Raw genomic sequence first — 22841 nt, forward strand, 5'->3', positions numbered from 1 at the left:
GGCTTTTGAAAGTTGAAAGGGTTCCTTGCAGAAATGCCCAAATCCTTTTGTGAAAATGAGAACATTGACCATAATTTCTTGGGATTATTTTGGAGCATTAAACCATTACATCCTACATCTTGCTCTAATGCTGCAGAAAATGCTTACATCGTGTTTATTATAGCTGATTGAGCTAACTGAACATAAGAGATCACCCACGCTAACTGAGATTGAGGACTCATGTTCCTAGGCACTATGCTATTTACACCACTTATGAACACATCTCCCTTTGCATCTGGATTCCTTCCGGTTATCTTCTGTTGTGCTTTTTCTGTGTTCTTTGTAGATAACTGTTTAAATAAGCCTGGTTGCTCACCCATGTAAGAGCATAATACAAAAGGAATAAAAAAGTTTGTGCCTAGAGTAAATTGTAGGAGAAGACAGGTTCACAAACAAATGCTAAGTGAAAAACACAAGCTCAACACGTTCACACTTCTCATAAAAAGGGATAAAGGGAGAGGTGAAAGGTGTTTTCAGAGTTTAGGAAGTTACAAGTTGCTTGAGTTCTGCAGTAGTTTACAAGACAATACAGCTTATGTATGTACAACGCGGGTGGCGCTGTGGTCTAAACCACAGAGCCTAGGGCTTGCTGATCCCCCCCAACAGGGTGAGCTCCTGTTGCTGCTCCTGCCAACCTAGCAGTTCGAAAGCACGTCAAAGTGCAAGTAGATAAATAGGTACTGCTCCGGCAGGAAGGTAAACGGCAATCCCATGCGCTGCTCTGGTTCGCCAGAAGCGGCTTAGTCATGCTGGCCACATGACCCGGAAGCTGTCTGAGGACAAACGCGGGTTCCGGGGCCTATAGAGCGAGATGAGTGCTGCAATCCCAGAGTCGTCTGCAACTGGACTTAACGGTCAGGGATCCCTTTACCTTTACCTTACAGCTTATGTCTGAAAATGTAATGGGCTGGAGCTAGTTAGAATTTTTGTTTTTACTTTCACACAGAAACCAAATAATCTCTTGGAGAAAAAAATGTGAGTAAATAGAACAAAGTTTTATTCAGATATTAAGATTCTCTTGTCCTTTTAAATATATACTGAACAATTACTTTTTTAAAAGAGATGCCATCTGCTGGTTTAGTTCTATATATACAAATATGATATGACTCAGTTCAAAATACGATTCTTCCGTGAATAGCCTTCAGATATTGTAACAGATGAGCTTAACTTTTTTTTTTTTAAAAAAACTACATTGAGGCAAGAAATGAAAATAATACAAGCTGCAATTTCAAACAGTGTGTAAGCTCAGAACTAAGTTCTGAGAAAAGAGATGCTGAGGAGGAAGGATTGCATTAGACTGTAAAAGGTAATCTTTGTGTTTTTTTCTCTGGTAGGTCCCTTAAGGCTCTGAGAGAAGGAGTTGCCAGTTCTGACCTGGGAGTTCTACTCTTAGAGTACCTCAGATGTCATCTAGTCCAACCCCTGCCAGTGTAGTAATTGCACTGCTGCAGCAACTCTGCTTAAAAATCTCTATCAGAGAATCTATCACTTTCCAGGGGAGCCTGTTCTAATGCCTGTCAGCTCATACCACCAGGAAGCTCTTCCTAATGTTCAATTGAAACTCTGTTCCTTTTAAATTGAACATGTTGATTTGGGTCCTACTCTCTTGGAGTAACAAAGCAAAATTGACCCATCATCACTGTGACAGCCTCCCAATAGTTGAAGACTGCCAAACATATTGGCTCTGAATGTCCCCTTCTCCAGGATAAACATACCCATCTCCCTTATCATTATTCACACAGGAATGGAGGTCCGAGCCCTTACCATCTCTTCACGTTGTAGTTTGTCAGTAGCCACCTTCAGTTGTGTCCAGAACTGAACATCGTATGCCAGGTGAGGCCGGACTAAAGCAGAATAGCATACCATTACCATACCAGTACATACCATTACTACTTGTATCTTGGACATTATACTTGATGCTTGATGGGGTCTTTCTGTCGCCAAATTGGGAAGAAATGGGGTAAACTAGGCTGAAAGCTTGTGACTTACCGAAATACACTCTGTGGGCTTCAGGTATCCAAATCCAAAATCTTGGCTAGTCCAGGTCCAAAGCCCTTGCATCACAGTGGCGTATTTTTCATCTTCAGAGACCTCCAAACAATTGCAAAGTAAGCATGCATTGATGTAGCAAATTCTTGCTGTCAGTCTCCCCCCCCCCCTCATGTATTCACCAGCTATCAGTCAAGAGCATACGGCCAGGTATTGGATGTGATGAAGAGACATATACTATGTCCAGTAGCTATTGATGGCTTCAGTTTTCATGGATTTGTCAAATCCTGGTGATGTGATGCCTATAACTATTACCTTGTGATAGCCAGTTCTATAGTACAGTATAGCAATGACTTGTGTGAAGACACACGCGAGTGTAAAGAGCTCCCTACTCGTAGAAAGGAGAAGGGTGTGTCTATTAATGTCAAGAAGGCTATTCTGAACGGTGCTCCCGTGTGCTTTGATTTTCTCTGAGCAGAGCCTTCTCTATGTGAGGCCATTCAAATATGCGCCCTCCAGAGCATGAAGCTTTCATTACTAAATTCTGTCCATTGTATAAAATGCCCTTGACTGATAGGTTCGGATTTGTCCCTCCTAAAACGACGACTTTATTGCTTTCGTATTCATATCCTAGGGAGGATGCGCTACAAGGCTGCAGCCAATGAGACACTGGGACGGGCGGGCTCTTGTTACGTCAACAATCAGCGCGGCGACAATTTGCCCTGAGCCGCGACGTTCCCTCTCCCCGGCTTCATTGTGACGTCTATAAGCAGCAACGCCTTCTGGGTAAAACGTTGGCGGCGTACCCACCAATTTTCAACAGGAGACCGGGGAGGCGCGCCTGGGACTTGATTGACAAGCGGCTTAGCCACTTGCGATGGCGCTGTGAGCGGCGGGGCGGGAGGGACGCTTCGCGGGGTCCAATTAAAGCTCGCAATCCGAAGAGGGGAAGCGGCGTTGTCAGAGGGAACGGGTTTCGCGCCCCGCTTTCGAGGGAAAGGCTGTTGTTCCTCTTGATTCCGGGTTCCGGTGGCCAAAGTAGCCGAGACACGCTGCCCCCCATCCCGCCTGGTTTTAAGGGGTGGGGCTGGGAGAATGAATTTGGTGGCGAGGTTGGTACCTTGGCAGGAGGGAGGGAGGGAAGCCGCGAGCGAAGGGCTTTTTGCTTCTTGTTGCCATGGCAACGCAACGTGTTTTCTACCCCCCTCCCCACCGTCGCGAGCCGCCTTGTCGCGATATTTGCCGCAGCGAGCGTGCGCACTGGCTCCGGGTGCCGCGCGGCATCCCCTTCCCCCTCCCGTCGCAAAAGCATTTGGTAGCCGACCGATTCCTCTTGTCTTTCGAGTCTGGGATTTCAGATTATTATTATTATTATTATTATTATTATTATTATTATTATTATTATTATTATTATTTACATCTTGTTTTGTTGATAGTTGCCTTGGACCTTGTAGGCGAGGGAAGAGGAAGGAAGAAGAATGCGCGTCCCCGCTTAGGTTCTCAAAGCTGCTTGTGGAAGTGATTTAATGCCATTTAGATTTATAATCTAAGCAACTTTAGCACATTGAATAATGTAAGCTGGCAACCAATGTGAATAGGTAGGCAGCAGCCCAGCGTTCACCTTAAAGGATGGAGTGAAAGCTAGAGACCCTTCTTATGTAGGAAGACACGCACAGAGTTGTGTTTTCGGGCTGTGATGCTCCAGGCCATCTTCATAAACGTTAGATCCTTGGTGAGGTGGGCTGCCACTACAGAGCACAGAGCCATAGCTTAGTGGTGCAGCAAATGCCTTCCCTGCACACATTTCCAGATTAGTTCTTGGTATCTTCTAGGCAGGGCAGGGAATGCCATCTCTGAAGCCATGCAGAGCTTTCCAAACTGTTGTAACACCTTAGTGTCTTGGCTGGAATGCTCCCTGTGCTCCTTACCAGAGCTCGAAAGGGGTTAGTTTAACCTCTGGTTTGCTAGTAAAACTGAATTACTGTGTCATAGAATTGTAAGAGTTGGAAGGGACCCTGAGGGTCATCTAGTCCAACCCCCTGCAATGCAGGAATATGCAGTTGTCCCATACAGGGATTGAACTTGCAACCTTGGCATTATGAGCACCATGCTCTAACCAAGTGAGCCATCACTAAATGATGCATGTCTAAAAAGTATGTCACCAGCCTGAAAAGTTTGGAAAGCTCTGCAGTCTACCATAATACTGAACAAGATGGTTTAATGGTCTGACTTTGTAGAAAGCAGGTTTTTGTGTTCAGTTAGGTGCAAACATCAGACCCTTGCTTTCCTTACTAAATCAGTATAGGAACTCCCGTAGCCTTTAGGAATGCAGAAGTCCATTTTAAGAATATAATATACATATATCAGGGAAAAGGTGAACTAAAAAGAGCAGAAGGGAGTCTTGATGGCAGACAGAATATGCTGTATTGTCATTGTAGTCTCTAGTCCAAGTGTGGCAAACATTTGGCCCTCCAAGGTGCTGGAAGAACTACAGCTCCCCTCATTCCTGGCAATTGGCCATGCTTGCCAAGGCTGATGGGAATGGTAGTTCAGCAACATCTGGAGGGCCAAAGCTTTCCTACACCAGCCTTAGCCCAAATACAGTTGCTTATGAATCCATCATAAATCTTAAAACTAAGACTGGACATTTCATGAAATAGTTCTCATTCTGTTTTCTTCATCAAGGTGACACATACCTACCCACTAAGATATGCCACAGAACTAAAATTGTGTGTTCTTTAAGAGAGAAAAAAGCATACCTGACTACATTTGTCTTTATGTTCTAGATCTGAGCTTCCTGTTGACAAAACCAAGAGAAAGAAAAGAAGAGACTTGACTGAAGAACAGAAGCAAGAAATTAAAGATGCTTTTGAGTTGTTTGACACAGATAAAGACAGAGCTATAGATTATCATGAACTGAAGGCAATTGATTTTCTTATAAAAATATTGATCTTTTGCTTTATAATTGTACAGTGTTGTATAATCCTTATAAGGTGTGTTAGCTACATATTGTGATACATTTTTCTGTGGTATACATGCTGTGAACGAAGATGGCTGATTCATACAGAGTAAAACTGTGTGGTGTAATAGCATTTATAGAGCACTTGCTGAATATTCAGTAAGTATATAGTATGCAATATTAGTAATCTTTGCAACCTTCCTATGAGATAGGCTAGTATTGCCCTCATAGTGTAGAGGAGGCTGAGATTGTAAGGAAGTGATTTTCATGTAGTGAGGTTTGAACTAGTTTTATAGCTCACACTTTAGCAACTTCACTGCAGCAGCTCTTGAATTGGTGTTTTTAATGTTTGTGATCTGTTTCTATGATGTTTAAACCAGCCATAAGGCAGAAGCACTTAAAAGTAAATACTAGGAAAGATGCATTCCCCTTGGTGCTCATAGTGAACATAGATCTGCATTCCAGAGGAAACTATAGATCTAGAATTTTAGCATTGTGGTATGGCATACATGATACCATCATAGCCTGTTTCTCTTTGTCAGAAACATCTTAAGGCTGCTATGTGGAGTTACGTGCAATATATTAATGTTCTAAGAACCTTGATGTCAGTGGTTCTCCAGCAATACAATCTTAAACTTGTTTGCTCTGAGGAAAGTCTCCATGATTTCAGTAAGGCTTAATCCCATGCAGCCTTGATATAATAAACATAATTTTCAAAATGTCATACTGTCAAATCTTCTGCTCTCATTTTGTAAGAGCCAAAGGCAGCATGGGTGGGAAATTTATTCTATCTGGTTGCCATCCCAGAGTGTCTTTTTCACAGAGCTATTTTTTTCTTGTTCTTTTCTCACAAAAATTCACTTTTGGAACTTGGAAACATAGAAGTTGTTGCTGAACTGTTTAGGATACTGACAGCACAAACCAATACATTTCTACTCAATCAGGATGCTTATTTTGTAATGTCAGTAGACAAGAGGTTAAACAAGGACGGCAAATTGGTAATCTGCGGGTGCACCCAGTTCTCTCCATTCACTCCAGCAGTAGCAAGGAATAAAATATTATGCTCCTTCAGCATTTGGCTTGATCACTGCTGCTCTCCTAGTGAATTTCACTCTGAAAAAGTGCTGGCAAGGCCAAAAGTATAGCAAGAGTTACCTTTCTCTCCCTCCACTGGTAAACCTCCACCCAGAAAACAGGAAATCACCATAGTGGCTCCTGTGGCATCACAGGATCACGTTAACTCTCATCTATCAAAGTAGCACTTCAGGTGCTGCTTTTGGAGGCACCAGACGCTTCTTGGCTGGCGATCAGGAAATAAAGAGCCATAAATGATGTGCAGAGTGCTGTTTGGCTTGGCTTCAGAGCACCCATTTTGCTCAGGAATCTGAGATTGTTGCAGAGATCTCTGCAGTGTTGCAGGAGCCTCTTGGTAATGTCCTGTTTGCTGCCAAGAGGGAAGTATTGCTTCTCCCACTCTGGACGCCAGATATGTCAGCTTGGGTACGGCAATCATGTTCTGTCCCCCCCAGCCAGCCAAGCACTTAAAACTGCACAAACTCCAATTTTTTTTGTCCTCCAGGCATTTGTGGAAAAGTGGGCAGACTTTCAGAAATGTTTAACCATTTGGAAGTTTTATCTTTACAATCCCATACATCTACCTAGGATTTTTTCCCCTTTACTATCATCTAGGAAATTCTCATGTTAGTAAAAATGTCATTTATTAACATCAACTTGCTATTGCAGTCAGTATGAACTACGATGAATAAATGATTTGTGAGTCAACATTGTTGCATTTCTGTCTTTTCCCAAAAGGTGGCAATGAGAGCCTTAGGTTTTGATGTGAAAAAAGCAGATGTGCTAAAGATACTTAAAGATTATGACCGGGAAGGAACTGGGAAAATCACCTTTGAAGATTTTAATGAAGTTGGTGAGTGTTGGATTTTAAACATGTATTGACAGGAGGAAATTTGGCAATAATGGATAGCTGGAAATTTAGCTGGTTTGATTCTTAATGGATGGGTATGCAGATGTATCGGGGATAACAGATGAGCCTTTTAATGTTTACAGCATTGTCTGTGTCCCCCCAAAAGAAAGAAAGAAAGAAAGAAAGAAAGAAAGAAAGAAAGAAAGAAAGAACTTTCAACATTTTGCTTTGACCCTCTGCATTCACTTTCTTCTCTTCTATCCCACCTTTATCTGCCAGTGGTTATGAAACTGAACAAAGGGCATAGATAACCTTAAACTTTACTAGCATTCCATAGTTTGTCATGTCCTGCTATTTTCCCCCAGTATCTCCTTTTAAAACTAATTTATTTTTTTATTCTGTATCCACAACTTTTTTTTAAAAAAACACCTATTGGACTATGGAAAAGTAATTATTATGGGGCAATTTTTGTATTTAACTTTGGCAGCCGTATGTAGAAGATTCCTACAATATTTGCTGTTGCTATAGAAAGATCAAAAGAGAGAGTGGGTTTTCTGCAGAAATGAAGTATGACTACTCGGTTACCTTTCTAAGTATTCAGTAACATGTGACATTTTTCATATATTCACTTCCTATGTGGAGTTCAAATCCATGCAGTTGAGGTTACTACATGTGCGTACACCCCGCCCCCCGCCTCTAGGTAGATGATGAAAGCTAATCTTTTAAATTCTTTGGCTCAGAAACCTGAGGGTTTGGAATAGAGTTGGAGCATTTCAATGCAGAATTATTATTTTTTCACCAACAGAAGTAGAGTTAATTTCATAGAAATAGACAGATCTCCCAATTGTTTTCATTTTAGTGACAGACTGGATACTTGAGAGAGATCCTCATGAAGAGATACTCAAGGCATTTAAATTGTTTGATGATGATGATTCGGGTAAAATAAGCCTGAGAAACCTGCGCCGTGTAGCTAGAGAACTTGGGGAAAACATGACTGATGAAGAACTTCGGGCAATGATTGAAGAATTTGATAAAGATGGTGATGGAGAAAGTAAGTTCTAAAAATGCTGTGTTCATGTGCTAATCATAAATATGATATAGAAATAGTGCATTGAATTTGTTTTCTGTGTGATGATTTTATGGTCAAGCAAGTGACTCATTTTCTCTCCAGAAAATGTAATCCTACAAACTACCCATGGATCTGGGAATGCAATTCAATTTCTCCCTATTAAAGTATGAAATTATATGCCATAGGTTATACACGAATGTATTGGCCTCTTCTGTTATTTTGCAATGAATAAATTAAACTGGGGTGAATTATTGTCTGCCTACGATGCTGTCGAATCTGCAATATAAGTCACTAAAAAATAACCATAGAATCTTCTTCAGAAATCAGGAATTTTAAGTGTACCTTCAAATTTAGACGACAAGGCCAAGAGGATTTGGGGCTTTCAGCAATATGCAGCATGAAATGATAGCAGCAGATATATATATATTTATATGTAAATAATTACCAACTAGTCTGTTTTATTAAAGCTAAATTATTTTTATTTCATGTGATAATTGCTTGCTCTGAGGATTTCATACCAAGTTAATCCTTCAAAAGGGTCCACTACAGACTTTCCAAATGAATGTTAATTTGCTTTAATATCTTTGAGAGAATTTCAGTATTTAGCCTCCTTCAGACTGCCAAAAGGAGCTTATTTGATTGATAAAAGCTTTCGAGTAAGATATGCAGTCAATACTTACCTGTTTTCTTCGTTTTTTTCAGTCAACCAGGAAGAATTTATTGCCATCATGACTGGAGATGTTTAACGGTACAAGAAAAGAAATGAACTTGGCACAAAAAGGAAGGATTATCGGCTTTCAGCACTGAAGCTGCCACCTTTCTGTTTAAGTTAATTTCTGTAGCAGGAGCCATGCAAAAAATAATTTCCCTCAAAGGACCAAAAGAAACACAAAATCTATGTACTAAGAGGTTGATATTTTATATCATTAAATTTTAGATTAAGCAGTGTTACGTTTGAGTACTCATTTGTAAAATAGCTTTGTATAAGAATTTTAAATTAAATCATAGTATAAAACCTTTTGAAGTTGACATTATTTTAGCATTAGCTGTGGCCTTAGTTTTTATATAAGAGTTTAACAGACATCCATTTTAATAAAGTATTCTTTTTATATTCTGTAACCCTTGTTGGAGTGTTTAATCCAAATGGATTGTGGTTGTAATTGTCAGCTGTAGCACTGCTTAATTTGGTGGTGAAATCACATTTGGCCTTTTAGGTTATGCTTTTGTTGTGCAGCAGTAATTGTATTTATTGCATTACATTTTGTGTCACTCCTTTCCCCCAAGGGGTTTACGCCCAAAGCCTTTCTCATGAATGAGTATAGCTGCAAGGCAGCAGCGTTCTAGGATCAGTTTACCATCTCCTAGATGGGCTACCTTCCCAGGTTGATGAGCCCCACCTACCCATCATTTTCCTCTATGGCCTGTACAGTAACCACCTTCTTGACTGTTGGACCCACCTTTGCTGTCATCCGCTCAATACTCCGGAGCCTGTCTTCACATGCAGAGGAAGACTAACTCACTGAGGGTTTGAGACCCATCAGCTACCATTGGGGTGTATGAGGTGTTAGGGGAGGGCTAGAACCTTTGGTGAGGGTCATGTGCTTTTGGGGTCCTTTGTCCACCACCCTGCACTCAGCTCTTACCTGTGGCTCCTAGAAGCTTTCATCATGCAAGTGGCCACACCCTGGGAAATGGCTTCAACTGTCCAGCTAAACCAGGTAAAATAGAAGAGTGAGTGAGTTCCATTCCTTTCGTTAGGTCTACTCTTGAGTATGATTGGGGAAATAACTTGCAATCTTAGAAGAGGCTTCTAACTACCTTTTTCTTGGGGAAACTAGCTGTAACCTCAGTATACAGGGGTACCTCAGGTTACAGACGCTTCAGGTTACAGATGCTTCAGGTTACAGACTCCACTAACCCAGAAATAGTACCTTGGGTTAAGAACTTTGCTTTAGGATGAGAATAGAAATTATGCAGCAGTGGCACGGCAGCAGCGGGAGGCCCCATTAGCTAAGGTGGTGCTTCAGGTTAACAGTTTCAGGTTAAGAACAGACCTCTGGAACAAATTAAGTTCTTAACCCAAGGTACCACTGTAAAAGATTAGATATGTTGCATAAAATGCATTCCTGATTGATCCAATCAGAGGCTATGTTCTTAAGCTATCATAACTTTTTGGTTTGCCTTTTGCATGCTTTATGTGTGTTCTGGTAAGTCGTCTTCCATTTGGCTAGATGTGTCATTGCTGCAGACACCCTTTCAGCAACTTCGAAGTTAGGTACCACAAGTTACTGGGAGATAACGTTTTGATGTTGATGCTCAGAATCTTAAGGGTTTTTTTTTAGAGCAAAGCTTGCTTTAGTTGTTTGAGAGATGCATTTCACTTCATATATCCGAACACAAGATAACCTTTTTTTCTCTGAAGTTTAAACAACAAAGTTGAAAGCGTAATGCAAGGATGCCAGATGGGCCTGCTAACATCAATCCTAGTGTTGGGGGGAAAATGGCTTGCATGTCATGAAGGGAGAAGAAGCAAGTGATTCACACATTCTTCACCCTATTTTAGGTGTTCCTGTAAATCAGGCATAGGGAACCTGTGGCCAAATTAGCCCAGCAGGGATGCTAATTGGGCCTATGAGGTAATTCTTCCCTAGCCAAGCCTACTTGTCCCACACTAAATGCCATATGATGCCCAGTGTGGAGCAGATAAAACCCTACAAAGTGCACTCCCAATTATTCCTCTGCAAGCAAGGCTTCCGCTGGGCATCTTTTAAATTTGGAGCCAAAGTCCTAATGAAATGAGTTTCTCTCAGGAGCTACAAGTAGAGCTGATCCCTGCCAAGTCAAGTCTCTTGGCAAGTTGGAGTGGAAAGATGGCAAGCAGAGAAGTAGTTAAGCACCCTTTTCCTCCCCACTTTTTCTAATCAGAGCATTTGAAAGCTGCTTTGCAGGGGAAAAGATGCCAGAACAACTAATATGCACATTATAATGGTAAGAGAGGCACTGTACATTCTTCCATGCTTTTCAAACACTCCCATCACCCTCTGCCAGCTTGGCCAATGACTAGAGATAATAGGAATTGTACTGTAGTCCATAGGGCCACAGCAGCTCTACTTTGAAGCAAGCTCTTAAAAAGTATACACAGTTGCGAGAGTCCACTGTGTTCTCTGCACTTCTTGTCCCTGCAGTCAGACTCCGACAAATATTTATTTAAAAGGAGGATGGATAAGACACTTGTTGCTTGACTTCATTCTGAGTTCCTGGTATTCAGATGATTTACAGAAGACAAATGGGGTGCAAGCTCAGTTCGCAGAGCATAAGACTTTACCACGGTCGTGTGTTTGAGCCCCACGTTGGGCCAAAAATTCCTGCATTGCAGGGGGTTGGACTAGAGGACCCTCGTGTTCTCTTCAAAACATTGCAGTGAAGAGTGTTCCTCTTCCCTGGTGCTTTTTTTCTAGAGAAAAAGGTGCCAGAACGCACCTCTTTGGGCTGGGTGTGTGTCTCCTTGCGAGCCATAGGCTTGTTGAGGCTGCTCCGCTGAGGCGCAGAGAGGTTTCCAGAGCAGGATGGGGGCTTGTTCAGCTGAAGTGTGGCTTTCCCAGTGTCAGCTGTTAGCTGGAAGGCTGCAGAATCTCAGCAAAGGCCTGCTGCACTTCTGGCTCACGAGGAGACCTTCTCAGGATGTCCCCATTGGGCTCCGGGGAGGGTCTCCTCGTGAGCCAGAGGCCCAGCGGGCCTTTGCTGAGGCTGGCCATGTCTCTCCCCACACTTCCGGGGTCCAGCTGAGGGCTGTCGGAATGCCTTTCCAGGAAGTTCGAGCTGGAGGAGAGAAAAAAAGCTACCTCGAAATCAGCTCTCCAACCACTGAGCACGCTCAGTCCTCATTGCACTGTTTGGAGGGTCCTCCCCTAAGGATTTTTCTGCAAACCTTCTGCAAACCTTCTCCCACAAGCTGGCCACTGCAAATGTTGTGGTGAAAATTGCTCCCACTTTCTTTTTCTTTTTTCTTTTTTTCTATTCTCCAGCATTCAAGGGGGGGGGGAATGAAAATTCAAAAATTAGGGAATTTCTGCAAATCTCTAATGGATGGGGCACAGGGTTTTTGATGCACTTGCTTTTCTTTCAAAGTTGCGAGGGGAGAGTGCCTGTTATTTCATTCTACAAATCACTCTTTCAGTTGTGTACACGCGATACTTTCTTGGGAGCCTGCATTTCTTGAAAACGTGACACCTACCACTCACTATTTTGTAAGTACTGGAAAGTGAAGATGCTGCCTACTGTGTGCCTGACAACTGCTCATAAAAAAGTGAAGTGTTTTCACTTTTTAAAGAAATCAGTGCTGAATTATTATTTAAATAAAAAACAGAAAAGAAAAAGAAGGTCTTCACTTGAAAAGAAAATCAGCGAGTGCACTGACCACACGTGGTTAACAGCCATTCTTCCATGTTTCCCACATGTCAGTTTCCCAGTTAAAGTTCAAGGGAAGAAGTCATGAGGTAACTTTTTCCCCCCAGGTCAGCTTCAGGGGGTTGGTTCCAGGCATGGGAGAATATTTTACTCGTTTCGTAAAATTTATATACCTCTTAACTGTAAAAACAAACCTCAATGCAGTTTTCAAATCGGAGAAAACTCTAAAATCATCAGTAAAAACAGTTAAAGATATTTTTTTAGAACATTGATGAAATACTTAAAATCAACAAGAAGCTAAAAATGGATTAGAGCACATGTCAATATTTTACATAGGCTCGCCTAAATAGGAATTATTTTAGTAGGTGCCGAAGAGAACAGTAAATGTGTCTGCCTGATGTCAATTGGCAGGGAGTTCCAAAGGAACAATGTGCCACCTTTGGCAGCGCCAATTCTGCAGATCAAAGTCACCAAATGGACATATATGAGGCAAGGCAATTTCACAGGTAAAAGCACATGCGCTTTATGGGAAGAAAAGCACATGTGCACTAGCAGATCTCTGCCTGGATGGTGCTGTTTTGGCTGCAGAAGAAACCACATTCATCTCTGAAACAGAAGGAATGATTTACTGCTTTCTTTAACTGTGTTTGGATATTGTTGGATTTTCTTAATGACTAAATGAGGAAAGCAACCAGTGCAGAAGGGAGAACAATTTGTCTTGTACTAGAATTAGCCGGTGCAGAAGCCAGAGCTCGTTCTACTGTTGTATTTTTTCATTAGGTCAAGAGTTTCATCAGATAGCGGCTGTCGTCAGCAAAACCTTCCAGACATCATTTCTGTACCAGTCTTGGGAGATAATTGCCACTATAGCAAGTCTGCAGGGACATTCGGAAGGTTTTCATCATTGGTTAACAAAAGGAAAATGGTCTCTCTGAGAAAAAAGAGAGGTCAGTGTTTCAAGATCTTCCTTCATCCCCACATTATATCAAGGGAAAATCTGTACAAATCCAATTGGGTAGTTTTGCTACAATATCAAAGCTGAACAGGAGGTCACACGAAGCTTCAAAAATCTATACAGAGGATTGTTTGCTTTTCTGTCTAGCAAAAACATGCTACAGGCACTATCTATTAGCTGTGGACTAGTAAGCATTGCATCTCAAAAACGTAAGACAGCTTGCTTCTTAATGCCATGCACACACCATGAATATGACTTAAATATCTCTTTGTTGCATAATCCTGACATTGAACTCCATGCTATTTTTAACAGAAAACTCAAAGATCCACCCTACTCCACTGCCAAAACTGCCTCCCCAACCCAAGTTATCCAAAAGTGTTTGAAAACTATTATTAATCCACCTCAAATATGCTGGCACACTTTTGCCAAGATATTAATACCGCTATGAGTTTGTGAATAGAAGGACAGTTTGGTGGAGAGGAAGTAGACTCTATGAGAGACCCTTTTGTGCCTGGATTCAGCACAGATTCAAATGCTGGAATAGCCAGTCCAGACAGGCCATTAAGAAAACCAAGGAAATGGGGCTTTGTGCCAGATGACAAATGGGTAAGGCTCTTCCTCCAGCACTTAGATATGAAACTAGGCCTGGGTGACATATCAGAGTTGTCATGTCAGAGTCTGAATTTTTAGGGCAAAGTTAGCTGTTATGTGAGCCAGGAAGGGGAGGAAAAGTAGCAAGCCGAGCGTAAGATATACATACCTCGGTTTTTGAACGTCTCTGTTGATGAACATTTCGGAACTCGAACACTGGAAGTAAATGTTCGGTTTTCAAACGCTTTTTGGAAGTCGAACACCCCTTGCGGCTTCCGTATTGAGTTTTCCATAAGTAAATGCTTCGGGTTTTGAATGTTTCGGAACTTGAACGGTTTTCTGGAGTGGATTACGTTCAAAAACCGAGTTACCACTGTACTTGATAATCAGATACAGTAGTGCTAATATTCTTTACTTGGACATCATTATTTTAACCAATGCACAACTGTACTCACTCAACATGCCCATTTTATAATTTTGTTTTTTCTCTTTTAATTATTATCTGTTATATTTGTTCTCTCTGTTTTATATACATCATAACAGAAAATTATCTTAGTGTGAGACAAGGTTTAGGAAACTCACCAATTACAAAGGGAGGGAGATGAATTGTCTTCTTACTTTTCCAGACACAATGCTTTCATGTTAGAACTCATTTTTAGTGTGTGCACATGCTACCTATTAATTCCCACCATACCCCCCCAAATCCTTTTTAAAACTATGTAGTTGTAGGTCTGTGCTTATTTTGCATTGTTATACTATTTGAGGAACTTGGTACACATCAACGGTAAATCCAATGTAATGGATTGAGTATTCTGTTAACGTGATGAAATACTTAGCAGGTAGATTTCCATTTTTGCGCTTGTATCTGGACTGGTGGGGCTTCTGATGTGATTGCTTAATGAAGCAATTCAGTACTGAAGAAACAGCATATCTTGCATGATATTATTAAAGTGGCATACAAAGCTTAATTAAATCTCTTCAAGCATTCATTTTTACGAGTGGGAGAGAACTTTGAATGTAACAATCAAGGTTGCTATAGTGGATTAGCACAGATAAATTTAGAAGTTGAACAGCATAGATTTTAGCTTTTTCCCCCACTAGGGGGACCTATTGTTATTATATAGCAGCATCTGAAGAAGAAATGAAGGGAAAAAGTGGTCTTTTAACTCTGTCAGTGCATTGACACCTTAAAAGGTATAGAGTTTTTCACCCGTTGTAATCTTTGATTTTTTTAGACATCTAATTTTTAAAGTAATCTCAGATTTCTTTATAGCACCACAGACAAAAAGTGAACATTTAAAAATCTACACACGTTTGATCTTTTTTGTGTTCTATAAAATACATTCTTCATAAGGAAAGAAACAGGCATTATGTGAGTTTAACTCACTTCTTTATTTATTTTACTGAGAAAGCTAAGATTGCGCCATTCAACTCATGGACATCCAATAAAAGGAAGTGCCTCTTTGCAGCTCATAGTTAAACTATGGCTCTCATTCCCACAGGAGGCAGTAAAGGCCACCAACCTAGATGGCTTTGACAGAGGATTAGACAAATTCATGGAGGGCAGGGCTATTGGTGGCTATTAGCCATGATGGCTCTGCTCTGCCTTCACAGCTGGAGGCAGCAACATGTCCAAATACCAGTTTCTAGAGACCACAGGAGGGGAAGGTGATCTTGTGTTTGAATCCCGCTTGTGGGTTTCCTACAGGCATCAGGTTAGCCCCTTTGTGAATAGGATGCTGAACTAGATGGGCCATTGGCCTGATCCAGCAGCATCTTCTTACATTCTTACTTCATCCAGCTGTTTACATGTGAAAAGCGTGTGTGTGTGTGTATCTCAGTGGCATGAGTGGATGGAGAGCAAAAGCCAAGGGAAAGATGGTTTCTCTCCTCAACAACAGTTAGTGTTTGTGCAAAGTACTGTATATGGTATTCTACCCATAGAATCATGAGCAGAATGGAGAAAATAGCTTCTGTGAGACGGTGCCCAAGAGTACCTCTATTAGGTAAAATTCCAAAATCCATATTAGTGCAATCAAAATGTCAGGAAAATAGTGTGCAATCTTCTACAGGTCTCATGCTTCTGCTTGTGTGAGAGGCTGAATCTAGTTTCCCCTTTCCTTCATTACACTCAGCATAAGGTGTAAAATATTCCTCTGGGAGCAGAATGCATGTTTGCATGCATAAAGGCACCTTTGGATACAATCCATAGCACGCACACACATGTACTTATGTGAAATGCACGTGTGTGCACACTCACAGTTGGCTGAGAGAGGGCTAGGTTCAGGAACAATGGATTTATTTATTTTTTATTTTATTGTTTCTGAGCCCTGAACAGGTCTGGGGAGAGAGGTTTAAGTTGTTGCTGGTAAACCAAGCAGGCTGCTGCTATCTCATTCTTTTCTGGGCTAAAGTCCAACTCACACAGCAGTTGCAAAGGAAAAGCAAACGCATCGCTAAATTCATCGAGAAATATTTTAACAGTATATAATCTCTGTCAAGATAAAATTGCTTTGTGATTTACATTACAATAAATCCTGACCTTGAAGCGCTGCAGACTAAGCGAAACTGCACTGAGCTTTATCCTCTCACTGAATCAGTGCATGGGAGTTGAAGTACGATGACTGTATCAATCCCACTGTTATGGTATTGGAGCATTTATGGAGGCAGAATGTTGTACCTGAGTTGCAATGTGCACAACTGATGTAATAATTGTGGTAGGTTAATAAGCAAACTGAAGAGACTCAATGTCACTAGGAATAGAACCTAATTAATGGATAAAATATTAAAAGCTTGAATTTAAACACACAGATTTTTTTTTGAAATTTCAGTGGGAATTAGAAATCCAGATTGATTCGAATGCCCACTGTGGGGTAGAAGTGCCATCACATTTTCCTACTTGTGAGGTAAAGCCTTCTTGTGAAAGCACCGCCAAGTGGTACTCTCACAAATTACAACATCCTGGGGGAAAACCATACACTTTAAAGCAGAGGAAAGCAGACAGTAGGTTAGGATCTACTGGTTAATCTTTGGGTAATTTGTACCAGATTGCTGAGTTTTTGTCCCCCAGTTATTTAAAAATATCAGTGACCAAATGGCACTACCAACACATTAGACAGTTGAAATGAAGAAAGCTTGGAATAACCAGAAACTGATTTTTGTGAAAGTGAGTTCTTTTGTGGAAGAAATGTGAGCTTACTTAAGTTCTGGTACTTAAAACAAGTCCCTGCTCAGAGAACTCCTGATCTTTAATTTTGCATCTGGCTCCAGTTGGTGGAACTGGGGTGGAACTAGTAAAACACAAAGTAGATCCTATAAACGTGAAGTCTTCCCTGCTTCAGTGTGCTTTTATTGAATCTGAGATCATCACAGGGAAATACTTAAACAAGACTAGTTTTTACCTAGGAGCACTGAGGATGCAATATCACTGTGTGGTGACTTGACCCCAAAGAATTAGCATTGGACCTAATCCTCATAAATGGGCCACTCATGGTGCATATAACTGCTCCTTTCTAAGATCCCTTATTGGTTTTTTATTTATTTATACATAGCTTCCAGATTACCTGTCTATTGAGCATCCATCCCGATTTAGTTGAAGGAAGGTTAGATGACATTGCATCAAAGCCAAGTGTTATCCTATACCTTCCAGTGCATTTCATCAGAACTTTCCATGTTGCACAAAGTCTGATCTTTTTGGGAAGTAGGTTTGCTGCAGAAGACCTTCCAATCAACTACAACTGAGCAATCTGAATTTGATAGTACTTGACCGAATTCCATTTGAAAATAGGGACAAGCTTGAAGGTTCCTTGGTATAGTTTTTGTGGGAGGAAAATTATATGAATCCTTATGACTCACATGTGTAAATAATAAAAGAATAGGCTGGGTGCCTGGTTTCAAAATGTGGCCTTTGCACACACTCTCGCGGGAGAGAGCCCCCAGCAGAGTAATAAACAGTCTCAGAATTAAGGAGCAGTATAGTGTGGTTGTTAAACCCTTTGCATACCCCGTTTAGTCTGCTTTAAAGTTCTTGACCCCCTCTCTCTACCCCTTTACTTACTAAATCCAAAGGTGTGATCCATACATTGTTCCATGCAGCAGCAAGCTGAACACAGGTAGATTACTATTGAGTGCAAAATGCACAATGTAGTTTCAAAGATGTGGTCTGAACTAGGAGCAAGTTCTGACACATCTGTCCTGGTCAGTTGCATGGCTGGAAGAAGAAGAAGAGTTTGGATTTGATATCCCGCTTTACCACTACCTGAAGGAGTCTCAAAGCGGCTAACAATCCCCTTTCCCTTCGTCCCCCTCAACAAACACTCTGTGAGGTGAGTGGGGTTGAGAGACTTCAGAAAAGTGTGACTAGCCCAAGGTCACCCAGCAGCTGCATGTGGAGGAGTGAAGATGCGAACCCAGTTCACCAGATTACGAGACTACCGCTCTTAACCACTACACCATACTGGCTCTCACTGGAAAAGAGTGAGGAAAGGAAATAGAAGAAACTTCACTTCCTTCCCCACAGAGGAGAGGGGGCATGACCTAGCTGGGTCTAGGATATAGAACTCTCTGGTCTTAACCCCTTTCTGCTGCAACTAGCACACATACATAGTTATGTTTGACTGCAATCTCTCACAATTTTGTGTTATTACACCTGATCATTTATCCACACCTTTTTCTGATCTGAAGCTTGTCTCAGAGATCCCCAGTGAACACTCTTGCCTGGGAACTGACAACAACCAAAGAGTTGGTCACACTGTGTTACTCAGGTCCAGCAGCTCAGCCTCAGATGCCTCAGAGATCCTTAGTTGATCTGCTGCTTGGCAGGAAGGTTAACTGGTGAAGACTCAAAATGAGGGCAAAGAATGCTGCCTTAATAAACCCGGCACTGTGTTGCTACAGATTATATTTGGAGACCTTTCTGAATATATCATGCACTTGTATTGAAAACTGTTTTGAGAGCCTCTTCAGACAATGGAGTGTAAGTATTCTAAATCAGGGGTTCCCAATGCTCCATGAGTTTCATTCGGTGCTCCATAGCATGTCTGTAAAACAGAATTAAAAAATGTATATAACACAGCACATAACAATTGCTACAACAGGCAGAAAATTGTTAAATGGTTCACCAAGACCCTCAACATTCTTCAAGTAGTTCATGCGGGGAAAAGTTTGGGAACCACTATTCTAAATAATAAGCAAATTATAATCACCTAGAGATCAACTCACAGATCCAGATCTGCTTCCCATCCACCCATATATTTCTCAACACAGAGATTTCTGGACACAACAACCTGCTTTAGTGGTGTTGAGAAATAACATACAATATCTGCTTTGAACTTTTAGTTCCCATATTTATATATGCACGCAAAGGCACTCCTATGATTGCAATATATTTAAGGCTATTCAGACTCCCCCAGACTAGCTGAACAGTCTAGACTCTATAATTTTGCATAGAGGGTATCTCATGCTGTGGAACTGACTGCTTGTAGGTGCTTTGAGTGATACTATTAACCACATTACTTCAAATTGTACTGGCAGGGTGGGTGGGGGCGACTGCAACTATTTTTAACTAGCATAAACCGGTCCACCTTGTTATATTTCTCCAAAGGTCTGTTACACTTAAGTTTCATTCTTGATCTCAGACATATGTATGCATGTACATACGTATGTATATATGCGGTGTTTTGAGGAGGTTCACAGTTACATTATTTGCCATTTTTTGTGAGCTCTTTTCGGATTATAATGCAGCTCCACTTATACTGTACATGCTTACTGTGGACATATGCTCACACTAGACAAAATCTGGTAATCGTTTGTCACAGATGGCAATGAGTAATGCTTTTGCTTATTTCACCCACGAAAATCACCCATATAGCACTCATGCAAAACAAGTTCCCAGCGATTCATCTGGTGCAAACAAGAAATGCATTGTGGTGGTATCTTTGTTTCTGTAGCCACTATTATTAGTAGCAATGCTCAAAAGCCAATAACCATCGTAATCAAGGAGGATACAATTACCTACCTTCTCTTCTGGATTCTGTAGCTGGCAGAGAACCAAATAATGCATCTAGCTTTCCTGAGAAATTGTGCCGTCATTTCAATATGTGGTCTCAGATTCCAGCTTCATTGTAATGAATGGAAGCAGAGGTGTGTTGGTCAGACACACCTTGGCCAGGGAAAGAATCTCTTTCTTCTCCTGTACTCGGTGGGACTGGGTGAGCAACTTGTCTGTATGATGAGCAGCAGCATACTTGCCCCTCAGAGCTCATGGATATGACTCAACTGCCTATTTAGGGCATGGGGGACAGAGCACTTTTTAATGGATTGCATTCAGTGGCATCATCCTGCCAGTGTAAAGCCCATACTGTTAGTGCAACTGGCAAATCCAATGGCTGGATTCCACTTTTGTAAGATGTTGTGCAGCCACTAAGGTGCATGGTGGAATTTATTGCAGTTTTATCCCACTTCTTTCTCCAAGGAGCTCCAGGTGGCAGACACTAGGGCTTGTGCAACTGCCAGCACAAACGAACAGAAACCACAGGTGCAACTAGGCAAACTCTTCACTGTTTGGGAGTAATGTTAGGGTTGATGTCACCCAATACTTTGCTCTTCTTTATCACTTTCCTCTGGGTGCTTGTATTTACTTTTCCTGTAAAACAAACAAATATCATAATGCCCTTTTGCCGACAAACATTTGCTTTACTTGAGAGGCAAACTGTAACGAAGCCACAAAATCTCCAAATGGCTGGATTTCTCACAGAGTTCCACTTTGAAGGAGGTGGTGACACCCTTGGGATGATGAGCCAAGTCAGGGGTGAAGCCAGTTTGTTAAGCAGGATGCCATCTTTTGTGACTACGCCTGCCTACTTCATCCTGATGGCAGCTGCCTTATAGACAACAGCTGTGGATTCTTAACCTGAACTTCCCTAACAAACAGAAGGAGTGTTTAGGAAATAAAACGATGGGAGCTGAACTGAGACAGAATGGCCTGTGGCTCCGTTTCCTTAGATGAGAGGTTAAATAGAGCCTTGTCATTTCCCCAAGCTGTCTATGTGAGAGCAAACACAGTGACTGTTTCCACATGTTTTGGAATACTTGAGCTGAATGAGGTCAAGGTCTGAAGCTCAATGGTAGAAGAACTGCATCCAGAATGTCCTAGGTCCAGCAACCTCAGGTAGGGCTGGGAGTGTCTGTCCCCTTGTCTGAAAGCCCAGAAAGTCATTGCAGGCAATACTGCACTAGATGGACTGACTCAGTACAAAGTAGCTTCCTATATTATTGTTATTATTTTTTAAAAGTTTTATTTATACTTTTCAAATTTATACATTTCATTAATTTTACAGTCATTTTAACATTTCAAAGTATGACTTCATTCCCTCTCTTTCTGCCGTTCCTTAAATTAATTTAATTTTAATCCAGATTCATGTAATTTGCTCATTTAATTATCTACTTATGACACTGCAGGTTATAACAATAATCCTGCCAATGTTTTTACCTGTCTGCAACTTATCTGTAAATATTTAATAAACCATTTCCATTCTTTTATAAAAAGTTTGTTACCTTGATTTCTTATTCTTCTGGTAAGTTTCACCATTTCTGCATATTCCATAAGTTTTTGTACCCATTCTTCCTTTGCTGGAACTTCTGCTTCTTTGCATTTTTGGGTGAGTAGCATTCTTGCTGCTGTAGTAGCATACATAAATAAATTTCTATACAATTTAGGTAGTTCTGTCCCTATAATTCCCCAAAGAAAAGCTTCTGGTTTTTTTTTTTTACAAAGGTTATTTTGAACATCCTTTTCCATTCATTATATATCATTTCCCAGTAATCTTTAACCTTACTACAAGACTACTACATATGATAAAAAGAACCGTCTTTCTCTTTACACATGTTTGATTTAGATTTATACATTTTTGCCAGTTTACTCAGTGTTAGATACCAATGATATATCATTTTCATATAATTTTCTCTTAAACCATAACATGCTGTAAATTTTATATCCATATTCCACAACTTCCCATGCTTCCATGACTATATTATGACCGATATCTATTGCCCAGTATATCATTGAGGATTTTACTTGCTCATCTTTCCTATGTTCTTAACAGGATGTAAGGGCAACTCCAGATGTTACTTGGTGTGTCAATCAAGAGGAGAGCCTCCTGGGAACTGGACCATAATGAGAAGCAGGAGCTGACAGAAAATAATACGGGTAAGGTATTTAAACACAATCTGCACAAGATAACTAAAGTGAAAACATTAATGGGTGTGCATTGCAAAATATTTGCTCATGTGTTCATGAGTTCACTATTGACAGCTAATCTCAAAAACCACAGACAGTATTCAGTATTTCCCCATTACACCTTGGTGATGGACTTCTATTACTAGAGCAACACCATGGAATGCAGCCATTCCCCATGATGCTAAAGATGGCCCTTGTAACAAAAGCACTCAAAAACAAATGATCTAAGACCACAAGGGTAAGAGCATAATGTAATCTTAAAGTAACATATGACATTTATTTAATACATTTATGTACCAGTTAATTCCAGGACAGTCTCTAATGCAGGTGTCAGCAAACTTACCGCGCCTCGGGCCGGTGTCTCCAGTGCCGATCGCACAGCAGGCCGGAGGGCAGGGGAGCGCGTGCCCATATGCTATTTTGGGTGCACGTCCGGGTCGGAGGAGCACCAGAAATAGCTTGTGCACATGTGCAAGGGCCTCCTCTGACCCGGATGTGCACCGGAAATAACGCTTGTGCATGCACAAATAATGCTTGTGCATGTGCACAAGCTATTTCCGGTGTTCCTCCGACCTGGAAGTGGGCAGCCAGGCAGCGCAGCACTGGTAAGAGCGGGTGGCGGTAACGGGGGGCGCCACAGGCTGGATAAACGAGTCCCTCGGGCCTTATCTG

General features: G+C 41.3%; 2 protein-coding genes across 4 annotated transcripts in view; both read left to right on the plus strand.

Annotated features, from left to right (window-relative positions):
- MBLAC2 (metallo-beta-lactamase domain containing 2) overlaps positions 1–22841 on the plus strand; it is a 631094-nt gene that overhangs the window by 10989 nt on the left and 597264 nt on the right. The window lies entirely within an intron of this gene.
- CETN3 (centrin 3) lies at positions 2793–9099 on the plus strand. Of its 3 annotated transcripts, none has more exons than XM_081930245.1 (5): positions 2793–2913; positions 4815–4950; positions 6800–6914; positions 7771–7962; positions 8683–9099. In XM_081930245.1, exons 1-5 carry the CDS (start codon positions 2906–2908, stop codon positions 8724–8726), a joined length of 495 nt encoding a protein of 164 aa, XP_081786371.1. In that variant the 5' UTR covers positions 2793–2905; the 3' UTR covers positions 8727–9099. The 3 variants fall into 3 exon arrangements, with proteins under 3 accessions (XP_081786371.1, XP_081786370.1, XP_081786369.1); XM_081930244.1 differs by lacking the exon at positions 2793–2913 and adding an exon at positions 2948–3140; XM_081930243.1 differs by lacking the exon at positions 2793–2913 and adding an exon at positions 3191–3372.

Source organism: Podarcis melisellensis, assembly GCF_964234715.1.
Source record: "Podarcis melisellensis genome assembly, chromosome: 11".
Lineage (NCBI taxonomy): Eukaryota > Metazoa > Chordata > Lepidosauria > Squamata > Lacertidae > Podarcis > Podarcis melisellensis.

Coding starts and splice junctions, on each gene's coding strand:
- CETN3 (XM_081930243.1), top strand. CDS start 3,206: ATGGCAACGCAACGTGTTTTCTACCCCCCTCCCCACCGTCGCGAGCCG. Junction 4,951..6,799: donor TAGATTATCATGAACTGAAG/GCAATTGATTTT, acceptor TTTTCCCAAAAG/GTGGCAATGAGAGCCTTAGG. Junction 7,963..8,682: donor TAAAGATGGTGATGGAGAAA/GTAAGTTCTAAA, acceptor CGTTTTTTTCAG/TCAACCAGGAAGAATTTATT.